A 24,115-nucleotide genomic window follows, 5' to 3' on the forward strand; every position below is an offset into this window, starting at 1 on the left:
AATATCTAAAAAAAAGTGTAAAATTAAAGTCCTAACAGAAATTCTTTTATATTTGTGAGGGAGCTAAATCTCACTACTTTTTATTTTTAGACTCCTCTTGAAAATGTCCCTGGCAATCTTTCTCCTATAAAAGACCCTGATAGGCTTCTTCAGGATGTTGATATTAATCGTCTACGAGCAGTTGTTTTTCGTGATGTGGTGAGTAATACATGCTATAATCCTTTCTTCTGCAAAATCATCACTTATATTTTGAAAGAAATTTTGATTGTCCCAGAATTAAAAACATCCTTCATGTGTTGCACTTCTTATATTATCTACAAACTGTCTGCTCATGGCTTTGTAACTACCAGCCACTTTCTGCACTTCAAAACCATACCGGTAAGCTGTTTGAGATTAGTAGTTAACAGTCAGACTTTATATTAGCCAAATAATCATAACCAGAATAAATCCATTATAGCCTATGTTGATTAAAACTTATACTTCTAAAGGTGTCAGCTATTTGTCCAAGGAGGGTAGGAGGAAGAATTATTATATGTATTACAGAAGTGCATTAAGTTGATTTAGAAAAAGAATTTTTACTTCTGCTAAACATACATATGCATATATAAATGTATTTTAAAATGTTTTTCAGATTTTCTGCAACTATTTTTAGCATAAAATTGCACCACAATATGTTTGGTTTTGAAAGTAGTACAATAAGAATTGTTATTATATATACACAAATACATGTTATGTTTAAACTTCTCCAACTTAAGTATAAGTGTATTGAAGTAAAAACTGAAGTTAGAAATAAATTCGAAAAGAAAAAGGTAGAAGATGACACAAAGAACCCCATCTGTCAGGATGACCTTGAAAAGGTAGGGTTGAATTTGGAGGTTGTCTGTCACCTACTCTTTTCTTAACTAGAGGAGAATAGAGGAAATACTGTTTCTGACATTTCTATGAAAGAAGTTTCTAAGAGGATTTCTTGTTATTTTAATAATTGCAAAGACATGCAGCCAAATTAAATAACATCCAGAAAACATGGAAAGCAAGCACTGGATTTCTAAGAGAAAATGCATACTTGTGGAATTGAGACAAGGTGAAAGTTCTGTAGGAGTAGAGAGAAGCTGAAGTCTTAATTCTACCATGTTGGGTTTGCACCATAATAATAATAAAATACTTTTCAGCTGAACTGCAGCAACTTAAGCTCCATCAGGATGATATCTAAGCCATAGTTTACATAGTACAGCAGATTGGGGTGGGAGGAAAAGAAGACAGCAAAGTTGTTTTGGTCCTGACATTTACTTAAATCAGAGTCCAGGAAAACTAGGATTGCTGCGGACAATCCTGTTGAGGCAGAAGTCAGAATATAGGAGCTGGGATTTACTGCTGGAGGAAAACAGTGGTCATATCCTTCCTGCTTTTACATGTTACCAGAAGGTGTTATGCCTGCTATGCATCCAGTGTTAGCTACAAAAGCATCAGTGAGGTTTATTTTCTCTCTCAGCAGTACTTACCTTCTTGTGGCAGGAGGTTTCAGAGACTCATCCTTGGGGCAGCAAAAGTCAGTTGCCCTTGCAGTTGGGAGGCCTTGAAAGAACACAGAGCAGAGTCAGACCTCTGTTCTGAAAAGCTCATTGACTCTACAGTCCCAGAGATTTTTGAGTTGCCAAATTACGTGTAAAATTTAGTACTTAATATATTCTATGTGCATAGTACTCCACTGAAAATCTATTAAATCTTCTACATAATATAATAACTACTATATTAACAGGTATAACATTTCAGAAAGGCATTATTTATTAAGCCTTGTGATGATTTTGTGTGAAAATTCTATGGTAATATCTGATATTATAGATCTGTTCCTTTTTCACCAACACAGGATGACAGCAAACAGGCTCAGTTCTTAGCTTTGGCTGTAGTCTACTTTATTTCCGTTCTGATGGTCTCCAAATACCGTGATATCCTAGAGCCACAACGAGAAACTGCAAGGTCTGGGAGCCAGGCAGGTAGAAATATCAGACAAGAAATAAATTCACCAACAAGTACAGGTACTTTTGTTTTCTTCAGATGTTATTTGATGTTATTAGAACTGTAATTATTTACTACAAAGTATTTGTAATGAGTAGCTTAAAGTCCGACTAAGGAAATATTTTCTACTTTTTTGCTCTATAATCATTTGGTTCTTTAACATACATTGGCAGATTTCTGTTATTCTGTTTGCTTATAACTAATTTGTATCTGCATAGTGTTTTTTAATGCCTTTTTTTTCTTTAATATGAAAGTAATTAAAAAGAAGCAGGGTGCCTGACTAAGTTAAAGCTGTAAAGTACAAGATAGTTGATCAGCACAGCTTCCTTAATCTGTTATTTGTTAGGAAAAAAGATAACTTGATCTCTATACCATGAAATATATAAACGGCAAACACAGCTATTTGCCCATGTGAACTCCTTTTGTTTGAGTGAAGAGGTTTGCGAAAGGGTACTGGCGGAGGACTGAGTATTTTCTTGGAGTCCTGCTGTGTTCGTGCTTGCATTTAAAAGCCTATGGAAACAATATGATAAAAATAAAACATTTCTGTTGCCTTCTTTGACTGAGATGTTTGTGATTTTTAGTAGCAATAGTGGTTTTTGCTAGCATGTACTCTTCAGCCTGAGGGAGTCTGTTAGCTGTCAGAAATCATCAGAAATTAGGAATCCAAACTTCATGTTGTTTTAAATATTTTAAACAGTTCAGTAATTTTTTTTCAAGTCTGGTTGGACTAATTATAGATGTACCTTCTGTGTTAAAAGAGCTGAAAATAGTAATCAAATTTGTTTGTGGAGCTCTTTATGTGTTTTTCTTCTTGTATTGATCTTTGATTACTTCATTTATGGAGTTGCTAATTTTCATTCTTTGTAGAATTTATCTTCTAATTTGTGTCATATTTATATTTAGTCATTGTTTTCTAATTCATCATGATGTTTTCATTTACTACTTATACATAATTTTTAAAGTCTATGTACTTGTAGGCTTTCCATTTTAAATATAAATTAACACTGTCAGTTACGAGAAATAATAATTTTTTGTGTCTTCCTGGTTATATGTTATGGTTCTGCACTCAGAAGGTTTCAGTGAACTGTATCAACCATGACTGTCTTGCCTCTGTGCCTGTATATATATAAATATATATATATATCTGTGTCTCTTTTTCCCCATGAATGTTGCTCTTGAAGTGCTCGAATAATAGGTATGCTGTTTCCTATCTCTTGATACAGAACTTGTTTTCTTCCTTTAGAAATGCATTTTTTGTGTTGTTAAAACCATATTTGCATGTTTCAATGAGATAGGATATCTGTCATGGATCCACAGTGGACCAGGCCACACATGAATGCTACTAGCTGGCTCACATTTGATTCCATGATTTTCTCCACAGTTGTGGTCATACCATCTATCCCTCACCCAAGTTTGAACCATGGATTCCTTGCCAAGTTAATTCCTGAGCAGAGCTTTGCCCACTCATTTTACAAAGGTAATATTAACATCATCTCCTAACCTGTTTGGGTGTTCTTATTTAATGTAATGTAATTCAAGAACTAACTGTGATGTAATTGTTGATAAATAAATATACGCCTCAGGTTACATGGAGATCAGACCTGACGATACCCTTAAAACTTTAACTTCCTGCCTACATTCTTCTAGGAAATCTCTTTCCCACTTTTTACTACCATTTATTAACTTTATTATGTGGAAAAAAAAAAACAACCCAAAAAAACCCCACAAAAATGCCATCAAGAGGAGGGAATGAATCTAGAGATTTTAAATGCTTTTGGTTTGTGGTTATTCCTTTAAAATAATAGGTCCATAAAAATAAAATCAGGCCTATATTAAAAATATTGCATAACACAAGCATGTAGTACTTTTGTAGTATTCCCTTTCCCTATATCTTTTCCTGCTGTTTGCCTTTCTTGTTTTTTTTCTTGCCTTCTTGATGGTATGTAAAGCTCTGATATTGTACGTATTGTGAATTATTTTATGCCTGTTAGTTAATGTGCTGTGCTGTGTTCTTCTTGAAGGAAACTGCTTTTGTGACCAGAGCAACTATTATATGTTTTGGGCCTGATTTGTTTTGTTTGTTTGTTTGTTGGTTTTAATAGATACTGTATAGTGTAGGGAAGTGGTTTTCAGATGTCATTCCTAGATGTAAGTCATTCCAGTATGTAAGTGAGATACTTATTTTCTTAGTGATGCTTCCTTTTCTTCTTTGCATGGGACAGTATCTTTAACTAAAATATATCTTAAGTATGTGCGAAATCCTGCTTGTGTCAGGCACATTACAGTATGTGATTGGTGTATACTTCTTATGAGTAACTACAGCTACTGTCAAGTGCAGGTTACAAGAATTTTAAACATTATACTTAATATAAAACTTTTCACTTCAATATCATATAAAATGTTGACCCTTGCCTAGTTTGTTCATGACATTGTATACAAATAAAACATTGTATTGAAATAAATAAAAGACTTTAAAATATGCTTTGCAGAAAAATTTATGCTACTTTTGTTTACAGATGTTTGTAGGTGGTAAAATAAGGATTTAATTTTTTTTTACTGTGAATTATAGATTGTTCACAAGTTATATGTTATCTTACAGTGCTTAAAGGAGAAAGGACACACCTGAGAAGGAAAATATAAACCAGTGGTGTCCATGACTACCATTTAACAATACAAATGTTTTTTTTTTTTATAACATTCTATACTTCTGTATTTCTTTTTCTTTCTAGCCAGATCCAAGGGGAAGAGAAAAATGTGTCTCTACCTGTAGATTTACTCCTTGTCATAATTTTTTTTTTTTTTTTGCAAGTACTTAGGTTTCTTCTACTACTTTTGTGCAAAGCGTTCGACACTGTCCCACACAACATCCTTGTCTCTAAATTGAAGAGACATCAATTTGATAGGTGGACCACTCAGTAGATAAAGAACTGGCTGGATGGCCTCACGCAAAGAGTTGTGGTTAACGGTTCAATGTCTGGCTGGAGACCAGTAACAAGCGGTGTCCCTCAGGGATCAGTGTTGGGACCGGTCTTGTTTAATATCTTTGTCAGTGACATGGACAGTAGGATTGAGTGTGCCCTCAGCAAGTTTGCCGATGACACCAAGCTGTGTGGTTCTGTTGATACGCTAGAGGGAAGGAATGCCATCCAGAGGGACCTTGACATGCTTGAGAGGTGGGCAAATGCCAACCTTATGAAGTCTAACCATGCCAAGTGCAAGGTCCTACAGCTGTGTCGGAGCAATCCCAGGCACAGCTACAGGTTGGGCAAAAAGAGATTCAGAGCAGCCCTGCAGAGAAGGACTTGGGGGAAGAAGGCAGAGAGTTGTGGTCAATGGGGCAGAATCTAGCTGGAGGTCTGTGACTAGTGGAGTCCCTCAGGGGTCGGTGCTGGGATCAGTGCTGTTTAATATTTTCATCAACGACCTGGATGAGGGAACTGAGTGTACCCTCAGCAAGTTTGCTGATGACACTAAACTGGGAGGAGTGGCTGACACACCAGAAGGCTGTGTTGCCATTCAGCCAGACCTGGACAGGCTGGAGAGTTGGGCAGGGAGAAACTTGATGAAATTCAACAAGGGCAAGTGTAGAGTCTTGCATCTGGGGAAGAACAACCCCATGTACCAGTACAGGTTGGGGGTTGAGCTGCTGGAAAGTAGTGAAGGGGAAAGGGACGTGGGGTCCTGGTGGATAGGAGGATGACCATGAGCCAGCAATGTGCCCTTGTGGCCAAGAAGGCAAATGGCATCCTAGGGTGCATTAGAAAGTGTGTGGTTAGTAGGGCAAGAGAGGTTCTCCTCCCCCTCTACTCTGCCTTGGTGAGGCCACATCTGGAATATTGCATCCAGTTCTGGACCCCTCAGTTCAAGAAGGACAGGGAATTGCTTGAAAGAGTCCAGCGCAGAGCCACAGAAATGATTAAGGGAGTGGAACATCTCCCTTATGAGGAGGGGCTGAAGGCAGATGGAGAAGAGGAGACTGAGGGGTGACCTCATCAGTGTTTACAAATATGTAAAGGGTGGGTGTCAGGATGATGGAGCTATGCTTTTTTCAATGATATCCAGTGGTAGGACAAGGGACAATGGGTGTAAACTGGAGCATAGGAGGTTCCATGTTAACATCAGGAAGAACTTCTTTACTGTGAGAGTGACAGAGCACTGGAACAGGTTGCCCAGGGTGGTTGTGGAGTCTCCTATATTGGAGATATTCAAGGCCCGCCTGGACAAGTTCCTGTGTGATGTATTCTAGGTTACCCTGCTCTTGCAGAAGGGGTTGGACTAGATGATCTTTCGAGGTCCATTCTGTGTTGGTTGATGAGAAAATGAACATGAGCCAGCAGTGTGTGCTTGCAGCCCAGAAAGCCAACCATATTCTGGGTTGCATCAAAAGGAGAATGACCAGCAGGTCAAAGGAGGTGATCCTGCCTGTAGGACTGTAGTGGTAGGACAAGGGGAAGTTCAGGTTAGATATAAGGAAGAAGTTCTTTATTGTGGGAGTGGTGAGGCACTGGAACAGGTATGCCCAAAGAAGTGGTAAGAGCCCCACCCCTGTCAGTGTTCAAGACCAGATTAGACAGAGCCTTGAACAACATGGTCTCGTGTGAGGTGTGCCTGCCCATGGCAGGGGGGTTGGAACTGTTAGGTCCTCTCCAACCGTAACCATTCTATGATTCTGTAATAGCTACTAATCAGCCTTATCATGTAAAACCAAGTAACCTCTTCAAATTACAGCCACAATTTTGAAGTAGTTTTAGCTGTCGTGATCTGGATCGTCTAACATGAATTTTCTCAGTTCCGGTCATTATTGAAACTATCTTTGCTTACCTTCAAGATTTATCGAACTGTTTCAGCAGTGTTTCCACATCTTCAGCAGTGGAAAAGTGTGAATAAACTCTTCAAATAAAGCTGTCAGCCGGTTAATTATTGAGAACACAATTGATGTTAACCAAATAATGGAAAGATATTTCCATTCTTGAAAATTGGTGTTTCCACTCAATTTTCAGGAGTGTTTCAGAAATAGAGCATTGCAACAGTGCAATTCACCTGATGACATATTGTGCAAAGAAAATCAGTATGTAGCTTATCATAACATTTAATCAAAACTGGACTGGCTTTTCAACTCCCTTGCTATCACTGTCTGTATATTTCCCAAAGCACTGTAAATGAACAGATTTCTTAAAGGTATGTGCTGTGGATGGACTGGAAGCTATTTTTTTCCTTCACAGAACGAACTGTATTACAAAGTTGCTTTTCCATTGAAGACAAGTAAAGCATCAAGTTTTTCTGATGTCATAGGCTTGCAGTACTCTGGATGTCGTACATTGCTACACTATTGTTTGTATTCCTAATGTAGTAGCATAAAGATTTCCAGCCCATTTTTAAAATAGTGTTTTGCATAAGTATAGCAGTCTGGCTATGCGAAATGGACTAAAGGACTAATTTCTGTTGCCTGACAAAATGTCTTTTGCTGCCACCACAGAGTTCTGACAAAATTCATGGCTTAATCTTCCCCAAAATCTAGTTATACATATGTTTTTAAGAAGCTGAGGGAAATGTTGTAAGCAACATGGATGATGATCATGAGAATCAGAATTTGAATTCTGAATTTCTGCCTTCTGCTTTCCTGATGAAATATATGCTGCTTATTCCAACTACCTCTGTGAGGACATGCATTTGAGGATCATGAGATAGATAGAAATAAATACATCTTGATCTAATATTGCCTTTCATCAACTATTTAAGGCATTAGCAGAAAGGTTTGCACATATATTTAATTTTTAATTGATCAGTCATGGTGTAAGCATGAAACAGTTCTCTAAAAGGTTGCGAGGTTGTTGGGGGTTTTTTTATGTAACATTAATACTTATATGCATTTGTACAAATTACAGTTGTTTTAAAACTTACGATTTCTCAAAGTAGTGCTTAATATAAAACATTTTTAGTATAAGTTTTATCATATATGTGGAACATACTCTGTGCTTCACTGTTAACTTTTGCTGGATGCTGTAATCTAAGTGCCAGAATTTTTATAATTTCTTTTGCAAGCAATGTCTAATCACAGAACCATCAGCTTTCTCAGCATGGGTCAGAAATACAGCCATTATCACAGATAACTGCTAACGAATCTATATTTCATTATGTGCTTTTGTATTTGCACAAGGCAAAAAATAAAAAAAAAATAGAAACTAGCAAAAACAAGGGAAATTCACGTAGAAAAAATGCTAACATGTTCCTTATTTGTTGTTTTGTTTTGCAAATGTAAATGCCTGGTTTTATACTCTGAAGCTGACATTTGTTTAATACAACTTATCATTTTCTTAAATTTAAGTCTTTGTTGTTAGTGCCTTGTTAATACTTTCTTTTAAGACTACTGACATTTTGTTTGGCAACCAGGTAATCAATCAGACTGATGTTACATATCTGTCAAGCACTGGGTGAAGGAGGTTTGGTTAGTAAGGAAGAATTAAGACATTGCCCAAACAGATCAAGAGTTATGTTTGTCATAAGTGCTCTCTTAATACTCTTTCTTTGGTCAAGGTAGAAGGAGCTGCCCTGTGTGGGTACCTGAGTTCAGGAGTGGTTGCTGCGATAGAAACACATAAGACTTTTGAGGAATTTGAGCAAATAGAAACAATTTATAGTGAACAGAAAGAGAAGACATGCACTTACAGGTGTTCAGCTGTGAAAAGGGCTCTCTCCAATCACTTCCCAACCTTGATTTCCCCATCCTATGTCTCTCCTGCTCCTTTCTCTCCCATTTGAGAGCCTCTCTGTTTTTCCTGGTCTAGAACTACATCATTTCTCCTCACAAATCCACACCGATTAAAAGGAAATTCCCAGCTCTCTGTTTTATACCTCCTCTCTCAAGACTTCTCCCTTCCTATTGCCGGCCTACCCAGGAGTCTTTCATATTTGACCTTCCCCAGTCCCCCAATTTTCAGCTGTGTTCCTCAGGCCCTTAGCCATTCATGTCAGAGCCCTGCAGTATCCCTGCTTGTGGCTTTTATTCTTTCCAGCCAAATGCTGCCATGGCATGCTCTCTACTTCCACCTCTTCATGTGTGCAATTACTGTCCCTCTGTTAGACAAACAGCTGAATCCATGCTGTTGCTACCCTTGCAGAAGAAAAGGGCCATTTTTTTATCTAGTAGGAATTTCAGAAATCTGGATAAATGGTCTGGCTGAATAACAGATGCAGGCTAAATGCAGGCTGTATTTATCAAATGTTTTTCTAGAAGAAAGCAAAAATGACAAATAGTAATCCTAAACCAGGCTCTTTTTGCTTGTTTGGGTTGCTTGTTTTTTTCTATTGTTGTTTTGGAGTTTTCTTTTGTTAGTTTGGTTGGGTTTTTTTTTTAATTCAATTAACAAGAAAACTTGCTTAGAAAAGTTTAGAACACCAGATGAGTTCTGCAAAATAAAAGTCAGTGTGGCTCAGACAGCCTTGCCTCAGCAATAACAGAATCCCATAAACTCCATCAGTGGAGCTCAACTTTGCCTATTAATGCATAGTTATCGTAAGAAGAGTAATACTGTCCAGGCTGCCAAAATGAGTGTACATGATGAGCCGTGGCCAGGATCACTGTACAGGGAATTTTTCCACTGGTGTTTTTATAACTTTCACACAGAAATAGAAATGCCAACAGGACAAAAGGTCCTGAGTGGATACAGAGCAGTTTGGCATCTTAATGTTTCTGATACGGTGATTTTTCCCACTGTTATGCTTCAGCCTCTGAGGACATTTCCATGGCAAATCTATTCTTGGTTACTTCTTTCAGTGTACTTTCAAATCAGACCGTTATTACTCTTTGATTTTGTCTCCATACTTTGTTTCTCATCACAGTTTTAATCGCACTTCTCCTCATATATGTATGGTAACTAGTAGGTTGATGTTGCTAGGAACAGTTTTTTCACTTTATAGCCTAGAGTTTAGGAATTGATTAGTTGACTCTGCCACCCGTGGAGGAAACTATAATATCTTTGCCTGAATGGATTTAAAGCATTTTCAGCTTGTAGTGTCCTGTCCTTGAAAGTTTGTAAAATACAACAAAGGGGTATATAAAAGGCAGCTAGTAAGTTTATTATCAATGCCTCAAGACAGCTATACAGAAAACAACTCATAAATTTTCCAACGCATATAGGATCATAGAATGGTTTGTACTGGAAGAGACCTTAAAGATCATATTCTTCCAACCACCCTGAACACTTCCAGGGATGACATGCAGACTGAAAGGTGACAGCAACTCCTATATCAAGGATGCCCCAAACTGTTCATTGCCAAACGGTAATACATTGTTTGCAGCAGAAATTTTACATTGATTTGGGATAGAATGACTTTCAAATAAATTTTCAGCCATATTATAAGGAGTTAAAAATAATAATTTTCATACATTTTTGCTTTTGAAAATTTTCAGCTGATTATTAGTAGGGAGATTTCATGTAATTAAAAATAATAATTAAAAAAATGTCCACAGGAATATACACAAGGTTTTTCGTTTTTTAAAGTAAATAAAGATTAAGAGCTGGATATTTTGTGTTGCTGTTTTTTAAAATGGCAAATATTGCATGTTTTTTTCCACAGATTTATCTCATTTTTAGATTATTAGATTAATAAACATGGGGGGTTGTATTTTTTAGGCATATGGAAGCAGTGCAAGAGCTGTTGAAGTAACTCGGTAGGTTAAAACAATTACAGCACACTTCATAAATCACAAGCAAACAAGATATTTTAGGGAAGGAGCATGACGGATGAGGTCACCAGATATACAATATGTCATTTACTTAACTTAAGCCCATATTTTTCCCATAATGTAGTAGATGAACTCATTAGTTACAATGAAAAACAGTAAGAAGGAGGCATCTGGCTTCCAACTGCCTATTTCTGACAGGGTTAAGATCACTAGATCTAGTAATGTTTGTGCTTTGTCTACTGACACGGCCTTGTGCTGTAGAAAACTGATGAGGTTTGCTGAAAATTTACAGGCTTACTGTCACAATGTTATAAAACTTAGGCAAATGCAGTCAGTTACATTTTTGCCTCTGTTCATGTTTACCATTTTGCTAAGTTTTGAGTATTTATGATTTTTATTAACTCATATGTGTTACCAGTTTAAGATTTTTCTAAGTAAATTTATTCCTGAATTCTGAATTTTGAAGATCTTTCTAGGTAAATTTATTCCTGAATTCTGAAGGCAACGGAAGTGCTGTGACACAGTAAAAATTAACATACAAAAAAACCTGTGGCTATGCAATGTAGCAGTGTAGTTGATAAATAAAATTGGTTGGGTTTCATGACCTATGATAAGTTTATAACTTGCATAAAGTAATATTAATACTGATGCAGAAGGTCTTATAATACATCTTTTCAGACATTTATCTTAATTTCACAAATACTAAATTGTTGCTATTCTTATTTAAATGGCTGCTGTTAAGCAGTTTTATCTATTAGGAGTTTATTTTCCTTTGATTTACAAAAAATAAATCAGACCTTTTAAATTCATATTCATTTAGCTTGCTTGATGTTTTAAAAATGAGAATTAAGGCATTGAATTTAGGTAGTTTTAGAGACTGTTCATAGTCATAAATCAGATTAAGCTTAATTGACATAGTGTAGTGTATTCATATTAGGTACTTTGAAGGCACAGTAAAAAAAGTAAAGATACAAATCTGATTTCTGTGGAAATAAAGTATACATAAATGTGTATAAAATAACTTCTCTTGATATTTTTCCCTATATAATTTTAGTTACTGTTATACTTTGTATAGTATGTGTTATCTAAATTTTATATCTACAGATTTAATTTCCCTTCCATTTTTAGCTTCAAATGGTGCAATCACCTAGACATTTTATTCTCATTTGGGAACAAAGGATTACAAGGTACCTGCTGAGTAATTAAGTACAGTCCTGTTTATAGTGTCTTGAAGTTGGTTCTGTTTTTTGAGCCTGCTACTTTGACTGGAAAGCTGTTCCGAAATCGTAATTCAGTACTGATAGCTGGCACTTCTCAAATTTGTTCCCAGTGAGTTTGCACTCAGTTTTTCTCATGCCAACTCTTCCATTCAGTGTAAACTTTTTTGTGTGTTTACATCCTGAAAATACATGTAGAAAATTTGTTGTGTACTTTCTCAGTACTAGTTTAGCCATACTATATCAGCCAAACACTTTTTTTCTGCAAGAGTAGATCACTGTGGATCTCCATAATAGCACTTTCATCTTTCTCAAATATAACAGAGTGCATGGTATTCCATAATGAACTCTACCAAAGCCTGCTCTAATGCCATTAATACTTAATTGTTGCAGAAACTATTTCTTTTGAAAAGCTTGAAATCATGTTTGCCTTTTCCATGTCAATATTGTATTGATAACTGAGTTGTTACCCAGTGACTGATGTAGCCAGGTTTTTCTCTTCAATCATTTCCAGTTGATGAATTCCAGTTGTAATGGGAATATCTGTGTTAGTCACTGGATACATAGCTTTTCACCATTGCATGTAATTTGCAATTCTGTTGTAATGCCTTCTTATAAACATTCTTCTGTGGCTGTCAGTTGTACCTTGTGACTTTGTCATCAGCAGATTTCACTGGAATGTTTTTACTTTTTAACCTCAAATTCTTATTAAAATTTTTAATGAGATAATTTTCGTGATAGTTTCTCTGTCTGATGGTTTTTGGTTTTGTTTTTTTGTGATTTTTTTTAAAATATTTGTTGGCTCCTTCTTAGTCAGTTTCTTTTCCCACATTCTATTAAATTGGAGATTCTCCTGACTAAATTATTATCTGTTCTAACAACCCCAGCTTTACTGAATTTTAGTACATTGGCCCTTATTTTCTTCAAGCAATAAATATTTTAAAAGCTCTTTTAGCAAAGCCATTTTGTAATCTAGCTTGTTCCATTCCATTACTATCTTTACTTCAAAATAAATCTTGTATCTTTCTTACTGTTGAAGGTTTGCAGTTGTTCAAATCATTTTTTTGTCTTTCTTAAAAAGGGAAGCCATGTGTGGTTTTCTCCAGTTGTATGTTGCTATCTCCACATACGTGTTTGGCAAAAATGCTTGCTACTGCATCGGTAATTTCACAGATTGTTTCTTTCAAAGTTGGCTTGGAATGATTTTAAATACGTTTAATTTCAATGGATATTTGAATTTCCACAACTGCACTTCTACTAGCTTTCCTGTCTTTAGCTTTCTGTTCAGCATTGTTGACCTTAATGAAAATTGAGGGTAGGTGTAGTGTACCATGTAGTGGACCATGTTCTTTTTTCAGTGCTCTGTTCTCATTTATATAGTAGCAGAGCATTCTGCTATTATACTTACCGTACGTTATAAAGGGTACTTGACTGACAGTCTAGTCCTACTCTTCCCTTCAGCTGATAAGTGTTGTCTTTGTATTGATGAACTATAAAGAGACAAATAAGCATAAAAATCATTAGGATCATGCTGTGGATCAGATGTCCCTCTGTGCCAAATATAGGCAATACTAAGTAGATAAGGATTTTTTTGCTTCCTGACCAAGCAGATGCTAAATGCATTTTATGCAGCTCATAAATCCAGTTTCTACTTCCTGCTTCACAAAGCAAGGCTCATATCTATTTGATAAGATGTGTTTAAAGCACTTAGGAGAAAGAGAAGAAGGAAGTGGCTTCAGTGTTTATGGCTTTTAAAAGAAGAAAGCAATACTCCTTATAATGGGTTCTTCTGCTTTGTATTTTTAAAAGCTTCTTCTGTTTTATCAATATTGGTTTGTTAATACTTATACATAAAGAGATTTACACTACAATTAGTTCAAACACATAAATAATCTCATATAGAATTATTTTATGTTTGCATGCACACGCACACTCACATCCATGTGGTAAATATATAGATATTTTACACCTGATTGTATTAAATGATCAGTTATAAATTTATAATAGTTAGAAGGGCAGAGTTTCATCTAAGGTTGTTGTAAAACATTTTCTATAATACCTAAACTGCTGTAACAGCACCATCAAAAAAAAAACCCAAAACTGTACCTGTTTCATAAGCAGGCTACCTAAATTTTATAATCAAGAATGGTGATCCAATGAAAGTAAGGTAGTTTGAAAGTAAATTTAAAAATTGGCTTGAGTGCAAGCTTTTTGTCATTAAAAATAGCTACAATCCATTGCTTTAAAAACATATAGCCAAAAAGATGAATATGGAAGATATTCATGACTAACTTTTCACTAAGCATAGCAAATTATTCTTATTTAATTAAGGTCTTGTGTCTGTTTCACCGAAGCAATTGACAGAGGTACACTTTTCTCGGTTACAAGATGTTGTAGAGTCCATTTCAATCTGGAAATGTTCCAAACTCAACAGATTTTGATTGCCTGTCTCTATAAAGCTGTTTATTTTGTTCTTAGCATTTGCCTGAAAGAATTAGAGAATTTGACCTTTTGTGGGGAATGGGGAGTTATCTAAAGAATCAACAATAATGCTTCTTTTTATCATTCATGTATAAATACATTTATATTCCATATAATGAGATATGTGTATAATACGTATTTTAAACAAAGACAAAGCAAGCAAAAGGTCTAGTAGTTTTCTTTTGAGTACAAGCTTAATAATTGCTGGCAGCAACAAAACCCCTAAATTTTATAGTAATACTAAAGCATAAGTGATTGCAGTTTTCTCTTCAGTAGTCTCACAGATCATACAGATACAGTCAACAGGTTATGATTTTTAATGTTGTTTTTGCTGGTGGCATTTTGCTATTTGATTAGTGTGTGAGTAGTGGGCTGTAATTTCTAAGTGTCACTGAACTTGCATAATGCAAGTTTGGGTATCCTCTTCCAAGCCTTTATACATGCCAAACAGCTGTGAAAAGCAAAATATTTTCTATGTAAAATGAGGTTTTAAGGTTTAATCTACCAAGATTTGTGAACTTTCTAACACATTTCTGTCTTGTAAAACCTTATGATCATATTTTTAGAAAAAAACAAAACAAAACAAACTAAATTATAAATATTGTTCATAATCTCTGTTTCACTGCAGAGACACCAACTGTATTTCCTGAAAATATCAAAGATAAAGAAACACCAACACCAGCTGAAGATATTCAGTTGGAAAGCTCTATTCCTCATACAGATTCTGGAATTGGAGATGAACAGATGCCCAGTATTTTGAATGGAACAGACTTGGAGACCAGCACAGGCCCTGACGCTATGAGTGAGCTGTTGTCTACTTTGTCTTCAGAAGTGAAGAAATCTCAGGAGAGCTTAACAGAAAGCCCCAGTGAAATGTTGAAGCCTGCATCATCGATATCGAGTATCAGCCAAAGTAAAGGCATCAATGTCAAGGAAATACTGAAAAGTCTTGTGGCAGCCCCTGTTGAAATTGCAGAATGTGGTCCAGATCCAATCCCTTACCCAGATCCTGCACTGAAGAGAGAAGCTCAGGCTATTCTTCCCATGCAGTTTCACTCATTTGACAGGTATATGGCTGGATTCATTATTTTATATTGATGTAATTCAGAAGTTTGAAAGATTTCTTTTTTTTTTTTTTAACATGGTTATTCTATTGGCTTGCATTAGACTGTTAAAAAAAGCTGCATTACTTCTCCTTTACTACTGTTACCAAAGTGGACCATATAGTATAGAGAAAAGTAATTCTCCTTGTTTTTCTCTGTCAACAGTGAATAAAACTCTGCAAGGTACTTGGAAAACAAGCCTGTTGTAAAGAAATATTTTTGCAGTAAAATCTTTTTTCCCTCTAAAACATTTTAGTTAAAAGCATTTTAGTGAGGAGGAGGGGTAATATCTGCTGATATAGAACAGACTGCAGAAATTCAATCAAATATTCTTTCAAAGGCTTAAATCTTAATTGGATCCATCATTGCACTGTTTTCTGGTACTGAAATGTTTTGACCATGGCAAATTGTTTGCATGGTCATGGTAGAAACCAGTTTTCTTTTAGGTCTTTAAAGAGCAAATATGCCCAAAAGTTAGCATTTAAAAAATAAACTACTGAACCTTTCCACAGAGAGTCTTTTGTTTCTCTTTTTAGTGTGTAGCTTCCCAGCTTCTAATGTATATACTTTTCTTTAAATCTCCATCTCAGTTATCCTGAACACAGAAGTTGTGGTAAAATGTGCAATTAATAACATCCTTCCAGAAAAAGGGTAACCCGATCCATTGTGGGTTCAGTCTTAACCTGTGCAAAGAATCAGTGTTATGAGTGATGCTGTGGTTACGTTTTCCAGTATGACAAGATCCCTGCAGTTTCTTCATAAAAATAATTTTAAAAGGTAAAAAGATGGAATAAAAACTTAAATATATGGTAAAACATGTCTCAAAATTTTAAGCAAATTTGTAGAAATACATCAGTTAATTATGCAGGTACAAGAATTAAAATTCTGGGGGAATTAAAAAATGAAAAAAAATAAAATGGCTGTTGTGATTGACGAGAAAAATCCATCTGCACTTACAGAAAACCTGCAAAAAATGTCAGAAATGTCTTCATTAAAGTCTTAAGAAAAACAATATGGAAGGAATGCTTTGAGTGTAATGTAAGCACTAAAGTACAAGAAGTTACAACAAGACTTCTTTCATTTCAAATTCCATAGAAAAGCTGATGCTTTTTAGTCTGTATATGAGTACTGAGGCTGCTTTTCTGAAAAAATTAAATAAACAGTCAGATAGCATCTGCTGTAAAAAAAGAAGATTGGATCAAAATAGGAAATGAGAAATATGCATTAGAAGCAATGAATATGTCCCTTTTTAATAATACTTCAGGTCTGACCATTCCAGAGAAAGCTCATTTAGCAACTGTTTCATTAATAGGCCGTGTTTTGTTCATCACTGTATATGTTCTGATTTTATAGTGATTTCAATGTGAAGTAAAAAATTCTTTTTTTACTATATAGTTAGGATTTTTTCATTTTCTCTGTGAGGAACCATTATATTCCAGAATGCATGCTTCTACATTAAGCAGTACAAAAATTTGTGCTGTGTGTAGATTTAATACAGCTGACTGCAACCACCAAAAGGTTACTGTAGTTAAAACTATTCCACAAGATTTCTAACTAGGTCAATTAAGAAAAATACTTCATTCAGAGGATTGTTTTTAATTCACAAACTGTTAGACACCTAAATTAAAATGGAGCATACCACCTCATGAGATGCCTTTGTCATCGTTAGAAGGAATTTAACATCAAGGTGATTGAACAGACGAGTTTTATTCTGCATTTCGAAGTTATAGCTTTGTAAGAAAGCATTAAAAACTTTAAAGGGCTGCAGCAGGTTGGCCATAATCTGTATTTAGTGTGAGCACCTTCACTAGATTCTTCTTGCAATGATGTGACTGCTTGTACGTTTTGAACATCATTATTAGTACTTGCTGATACAGAATTGTGGAATTACTTGAAAAGTGCTTCATATCTAGGGTTGGTAGATTTTGATAGGCATTTATACTTAAAAGTTTGCTTAGGTTCTACAAGGTTTAGCGATACTTTTTTCCCCCCTGTCCCATTACCCTGCTGACCAAGTTGTGATTCCAAAGTATACACCTGTGTTTGTATCTTAGTAGCATATGTTGTACCCTTTCATCCCTTGGCTTTGTTTACTTCTTCAGCAAAACAAGTGATAATTGTTGAAGATTAGGCAAAAGAATGCTCCTTTACATTCATTTTGTTATGGTATTTTGTTTCTCTTAAATATATAATCCTAGGAAAGTAATATAGATCATGCTTTTTAATATAGCAAACAATTAGAAAGGGAAAATTGGCAGGTTCAGGCAGAAGATCAGGAAGTGTTAAATTCTTTCCTCCAACTAAATGAATGGTATTAAAACTGTGGACATTGTGATAAAAATACTGATGTTCTTAGTCCACATTATCTCAACTGTCTGGTCACACCCCATGGCAACATTACTAATAGTGACCATTGTTCAGTCAAATATTTCTCTATGCAGTTTGCTTGTATTTTAGAGTACTTTCTTGACCACAAGGCAAAAGATGGGTGGTGATGTTGCTTTTCTTTTTCAAATTACAAAGGAGGACCAGATTGCAATCCTGACCCAATAACCTTTCATAGGGGATGAAACAAAGGTTAGGATAAAAATCTTTGAATAGTATTTCAAAATAATATTAGATTTAATTAAAATATTGAGAAAGCAACATGAATTTTAGCTTGTGGTGGTTTATTAACATTTTGCATTGCTGCTAGCATCCCGATTATCATTGAAAAGCTGGAAAAAAAATACAGTTATTTTTCTTGTTCATGCAAATATAATTGTGTTTACTGATATCAAATAATAAATAATATGCACTGCATATTTTCTGCAGGCTAATGCTATCCCTGTGAAACATATTTGTGTAGTAACTTCTGTTGCTGGAGCTTTTGGTACTTCACTGAGCAATGCAGTTATTGATCGTGTTTATTCTCTCTAGAGAATCTTGAGCAATAGAGTGTATTGTTTTGTCAGATTTTATTTGTTTCATTTTTTTATAAAATATAGACAGTGATTCCATATTTATAAGTAAATCTAAATTGGGGAAGTGTATTTTTCACCTTCATCAAATTATATTCTTGGTCCTTGTGAGGCTAGACTTTCATTTTATTTTTGCATTTGGATACCTGAGTCCCTTGTAGAAGAAGAATTGAGGTAATTAATAGAAAGATGATATCATCTTCTTTGTTTTAAAGATATTTCTCTAACTGTAAACACTGATCTTACATGTAGGTAAATACCCATATAAAACAAACTCTTGTAAATAGAAGTGAAGAATTTTATTTTATCATTTAATGTGCTCTGTTTTGTTCTGTGTATTCTTTTAATTGTACATTGCTAATATCCTTTTAAAAGTCATTATGTGATAGGCTACAGTGTACATTTCTGTAGTATTTGTGCAGGCAGAAATGAAACTTAAAAGTAGAAAATGTGGCCAACATGTTTTATCAAGTAGGACTTGGTGTGCAGTTAATGTATGCAGCAGTTCAAGTACTATCGAATGTAAATGATGAGGTGATATTGATGAAAGGAGGGGATTGAGGTCTCCGGGGGCGCTGATGACGGATTGAACAGAAGCGGCCTTGCACCACACGTAACTCAAGTCTGTCGTCTTCACCGCTCAAAGCCATAATGGGAGGTGGCAGTCTGAAATGAGTTGCCACGGCAAAGAGTATTATTTTTGAAATGCTTTCACACAAATCACTAGGCCCTGCATACAACTTAGTTTCATGCTTTAATGTCATCAGGAGGCACAAATTGGTGTGTCTAATTGTTTGCCACCTGCCAGCAAAATGAGCTGCCAGCCAGCCAGACGGGTTTGATTGTCTGTCAGCTCTTCAATAGATTGAGAGTGACAACATCAAAAATTTCACTTCAAACTCTGAAGCTTTGAGCAGCTTTTCAGAGACCTCTTCCCCACAAGTGCTTCTGGACAACTGCATTTTTCAATTAGTTTTCAATATATCCCTGCCTTCTGCCTCATCTGTCTTAAGGCAGCTGTAATTACATTATGAGCTTTATAAACAGATTTCTGGGATGCTGGAGCCTGGATCCTCAAAGTTATGACATGTCTTTTAACGTCAGACTGAATTCCTTGAAAATAGCATCCAGGTTGACATTTTTAGAAGCAAATACAAAGGGTTATTTCACCTAGATTTGCAACTAATGGAACATAACCCACCCATAATTCCTTTTTGCCTTCTCATCTTTTGTCTGACAAAAATCAGTCCGCACTATTGATTTTTAGGGTTGGGGGATTTCTTGTTTCTGTGTTTTGTTGGGTTTTTTTGTCAATTTACATTTGTCCCATTAGACGCTACCTAGACCATTAATGTTTGTGAATTTATTTGTGATTCTACCCACTGAAATTGAGAGTGCATGTGGGTTTTTTTGTCTCATTATATTTTCAAAGTGAGATAATTTACATATATTTTCTGTTCTTAGCTGAATTATTTCAATAGGAAGCATGATTGCATAAGCAGAAAATCCTGAGTTCCTGGAAATGAGATCAGTTATTTTTGCTGCTAGTAAATACCTGATTCCCTTTTAATCCATTATCGCTTCATAAATTGGAATACAGTGGGTTTGCATAGTTTACATGCTTCATGAAGTCTTTACCAAGCATATTTTGCAATATTTTGGAGGACATACTTTTGAAGTATTATAATCTTGGGGGTTTGGGTTTTTTTTTTGTTTTTTTTTTTCTTTCCACAGGAGGTCCTTGGGGCCAGTTTTAAAAATATCTGTATGCTGGAAAAGGTGGACATCTTGTGAAATCCAAACAGGGCTGATACATGGCAATTAGTGCAGAGAAAGGTCTTCAAAAAGTATATTTGGTATGTTTTATGTATGTAGGCTATATTTAGAGGGACTACGCAGAAAATGTATGTGTTTTTGCTAGAATAAAACAGACAAGAACTGTGAGGGAAGATGCACTGAAGGTTCAAATACAGAGGTTCAATATTTGTTTTATTATTGCCCACTTTAGGGAGATCATTTATACTCTCCGGTCTACAGAGTCATTGAAATAAAATAGATAAATTGAGAGGTTATATTCCTTTTGCAGTCATTAGAGTCTTCAAAAGATGATTGCTGAAAAATAGATCTGATTTTACTGAAAACGTAATAAAAATGAATTATGAATAAATATGGTTTATTCTTCTCCCAACAGAAAATATTACTTTTTAAAGTTTGTAATAAAAATAATTGGAGAAAACAAAGCACTTTTCCCATGAATCAAGAAGGGACAGTGACAGCTGCCATCTGTACTTAGTCATTGCATTTCCCATTACTTCGGGCATCACAGTATTTTGTGGATATCATAAAATCATAGAATAGTTAGGATTGGAAAGGACCTCAAGATCATCTAGTTCCGACCCCCCTGCCATGGGCAGGGACACCTCACACTAAACCATATCACTCAAGGCTTCATCCAACCTGGTCTTGAACACTGCCAGGAATGGAGCATTCACTACCTCCCTGGGCAACCCATTCCAGTACCTCACCACCCTAACAGTAAAGAATTTCTTCCTTAGATCAAATCTAAACCTCTGCTGTTTAAGTTTCAACTTGTTACCCCTTGTCCTATCACTACAGTCCATAATGAATTAGATTGAACCGTTAACCACAACTCTTTGAGTGTGACCATCCAGCCAGTTCTTTATCCACCGAGAGGTCCACCTATCAAATTGATGACACTCCAATTTAGAGACAGGAATGTCATGTGGGACAGTGTCGAACGCTTCGCACAAGTCCAGGTAGATGATGTCAACTGCTCCACCCCTGTCCATGACTTTTGTAGCCCCATCATAGAAGGCCACCAAATTGGTCAGGCAGGATTTCCCCTAGTAAAGCCATGCTGGCTGTCACCAAGCACCTTGTTGTTTTTCATGTGCTCTAGCATGCCTTCCAAGAGAATCTGCTCCCAGATTTTGCCAGGCACAGAGGTGAGACTGACTGGTCTGTAATTCCGCTGGTCATCCATTTTCCCCTTCTTGAAAATGGGAGTTATATTTCCCTTTTTCCAGTCATCAGGAACTTCACCTTTCTGCCATGATTTTTCAAATATGATGGCCAGTGGCTTAGCAATTTCATTCGCCAGCTCCTTCAGGACCCGTGGATGGATTTCATCATGTCCCATGGACTTGTGTACATTCAGGTTCTTAAGATGGTCTTGAACGATATGTGAATGAACAAACCGATCAGTAGTGTGGGAATTAAGTGACTCATAGAATCATCGAATCATAGAATAGTTAGGATTGGAAAGGACCTCAAGATCATCTAGTTCCAACCCCCCTGCCATGGGCAGGGACACCTCACACTAAACCATATCACCCAAGGCTTCCTCCAACCTGGTCTTGAACACTGCCAGGGATGGAGCATTCACTACCTCCCTGGGCAACCCATTCCAGTACCTCACCACCCTAACAGTAAAGAATTTCTTCCTTAGATCAAATCTAAACCTCTGCTGTTTAAGTTTCAACTTGTTACCCCTTGTCCTATCACTACAGTCCATAATGAATAGTCCCTCTTCAGCATCCCTGTAGGCCCCCTTCAGATACTGGAAGGCTGCTATGTGGTCTCCACACAGCCTTCTCCGGGCTGAACAGCTCCAACTTTCTCAGCCTGTCTTCATATGGGAGGTGCACCAGTCATCTGGGGTTCCAGTTCACTTTCAATAATTTTACTCATCTTTGTGCAGTGGAAGTTGTGGTCCAAAAGAAAGACTTGAGAGTTCCTCTCTCCAGAGTATCTTTTCTAAGGGAGCAGTTAAAATACACTGCAGAGAATGGGAGGTATGATTTCAGATCCTGTTAGACAGAGAAGGGAGCTGAATTTGCATTGTCTGTACTCCTAGAGAGTGTCTTGGCCACTAATTCACTAAGGAGAGAAGGTTGAAATGCACCTCCACCTTAGCTGTTCATTTAGAACAAATTCGTCATAAATTTATGAACAGGTTCAAGTCAACTAAAATTGGGTGTATTAAGTCACGCGTTTTTTCATCAAGCTGTAATTGTATTCCCCTTGTCCATCATTTAGCAATCCGTACAAAGGTAGCTCTTTCAAAAGTCGTCTTGTAACCCATGTGATGTGCATCTTTTCATATTGCTATGCATGGATCTGTAGATATATCTCAACTGAAGTTTTATTTTTTTATCAGGAGAAACCAGGATATCTCTGCTCTCTATTAATTACTAGAGATATAGATGAAAATTATACTAGATTTTTGTCTTGCTTTTTTACCCTAATAGGCTGCTATAAAATCACTATTAAAGCTGTATTGATTTTTACAGGACTGCTGGTTTTTAGCTCCCCTTTTTTTGATTTGTTTGCATCATACATGCAGGATTACCCATCCCCATTCTGTAGTCTATATTGATGGGGTTTTACGGTTCTTCTTTATTCAGTGTTGTTGGCGGCATTTAATGTGTGACATTTTCATTTTTACTGCATTCACATTATTCAGACTTATTAGATTTCCAGTATTTCCAGTTTCTCTGTTCAGCCAAGACCATTTGCCTTTCTTGATAGTTAGCTTTCTTTTTATCTCTTACAGTTTTTCCTTGTTTCTTGTCAGTATTTTAGATGCTTCAGCTAATTTATCCTGAATGCAAAGGAGGTGCTAGTAACTGAGAATTTAATTGGGGGTAAATACTCTCCAGCTTGAGGGAAGATTGGTGGTCTTTATGTTGTTGTCCTAAAACCACACATGAGATGATTAATTTTCTTCTATTTCGAAACAAGCAATTTCTATTTAGTAGATTAGGATAATTTTATGGACTTTAAGATTTGCATGTTTTGATTAATATATTGTGTCAAATTATTGACAGAATATGTAACAACTGGACATTCAGCACTAATGCTGAACCTATGTTTCATTTACATGAATCTCAAAGATTACATCCTTCTGTGAGCTCTCCCTATCACAGAATCCCAAGGGTTGGAAGGGACCTCGAAAGATCATCTAGTCCAACCCCCCTGCAAGAGCAGGGTAACCTAGAGTACATCACACAGGAACTTGTCCAGGCAGGCCTTGAATATCTCCAACATAGGAGACTCCACAACCCCCTTGGGCAACCTGTTCCAGTGCTCTGTCACTCTTAAGGAGGAACAAGAATATTAATTCAGCCTTAAGAGGTTTCACGTATCCCAGAAGAGCATAAAGTGATTCTAATTTAGTTGCCACTGCTCAGATAGGTAGCACAAGACATCCAGTATTGGAGGCTTATCTCCGACCTCTTGATTGACCAGAGTGATAGGTTGGAAGGCCTTTAAATTTTAAATGTAGAAGAGATACAGAATGTGGCTCACAGAGAGAGAGAAAATATAGTGCAGCGTCACCTTATTTGTCTGTCACCAGCACTGGGTAGCTACATTTTTAAGGAAAGTTAATTTGGGGAAATATTTTTTTTAATTTCCATCTTCTCTTTTTGAAGTTTAACACATTGATAGTATTATTTTCTGTAAAATTATTTCATGCAGATTTCTAAAATCCAGAAGAACCCTGTAGCCATTTGCTGAGGTTATTTAATGAATCGGCAATGCATAAATAGTATGGAGGTTGAAGCAACAATGCTCATCTTAGGCATGTTATGAATAACAGTGATTTTATGCTTAGGTTTATAGTTTGAG

General features: G+C 36.1%; 1 protein-coding gene across 6 annotated transcripts in view; it reads left to right on the forward strand.

Annotated features, from left to right (window-relative positions):
* Window positions 1–24,115, forward strand: part of NBEA (neurobeachin) — a 509,113-nt gene that overhangs the window by 189,965 nt on the left and 295,033 nt on the right. For 4 of the 6 annotated variants that reach the window (XM_034074343.1, XM_034074342.1, XM_034074341.1 and 1 more), the window contains 4 exons: window positions 91–198; window positions 1,865–2,033; window positions 3,398–3,493; window positions 15,029–15,467. In XM_034074343.1, coding sequence (XP_033930234.1) covers window positions 91–198; window positions 1,865–2,033; window positions 3,398–3,493; window positions 15,029–15,467 — 812 coding nt within the window. The remainder of the gene's footprint in view (window positions 1–90; window positions 199–1,864; window positions 2,034–3,397; window positions 3,494–15,028; window positions 15,468–24,115) is intronic. The other 2 variants (XM_034074344.1, XM_034074346.1) reach the window with 1 other exon arrangement.

The sequence above is a fragment of the Melopsittacus undulatus genome, chromosome 2 (assembly GCF_012275295.1).
Source record: "Melopsittacus undulatus isolate bMelUnd1 chromosome 2, bMelUnd1.mat.Z, whole genome shotgun sequence".
NCBI classification, from domain to species: Eukaryota; Metazoa; Chordata; class Aves; order Psittaciformes; family Psittaculidae; genus Melopsittacus; species Melopsittacus undulatus.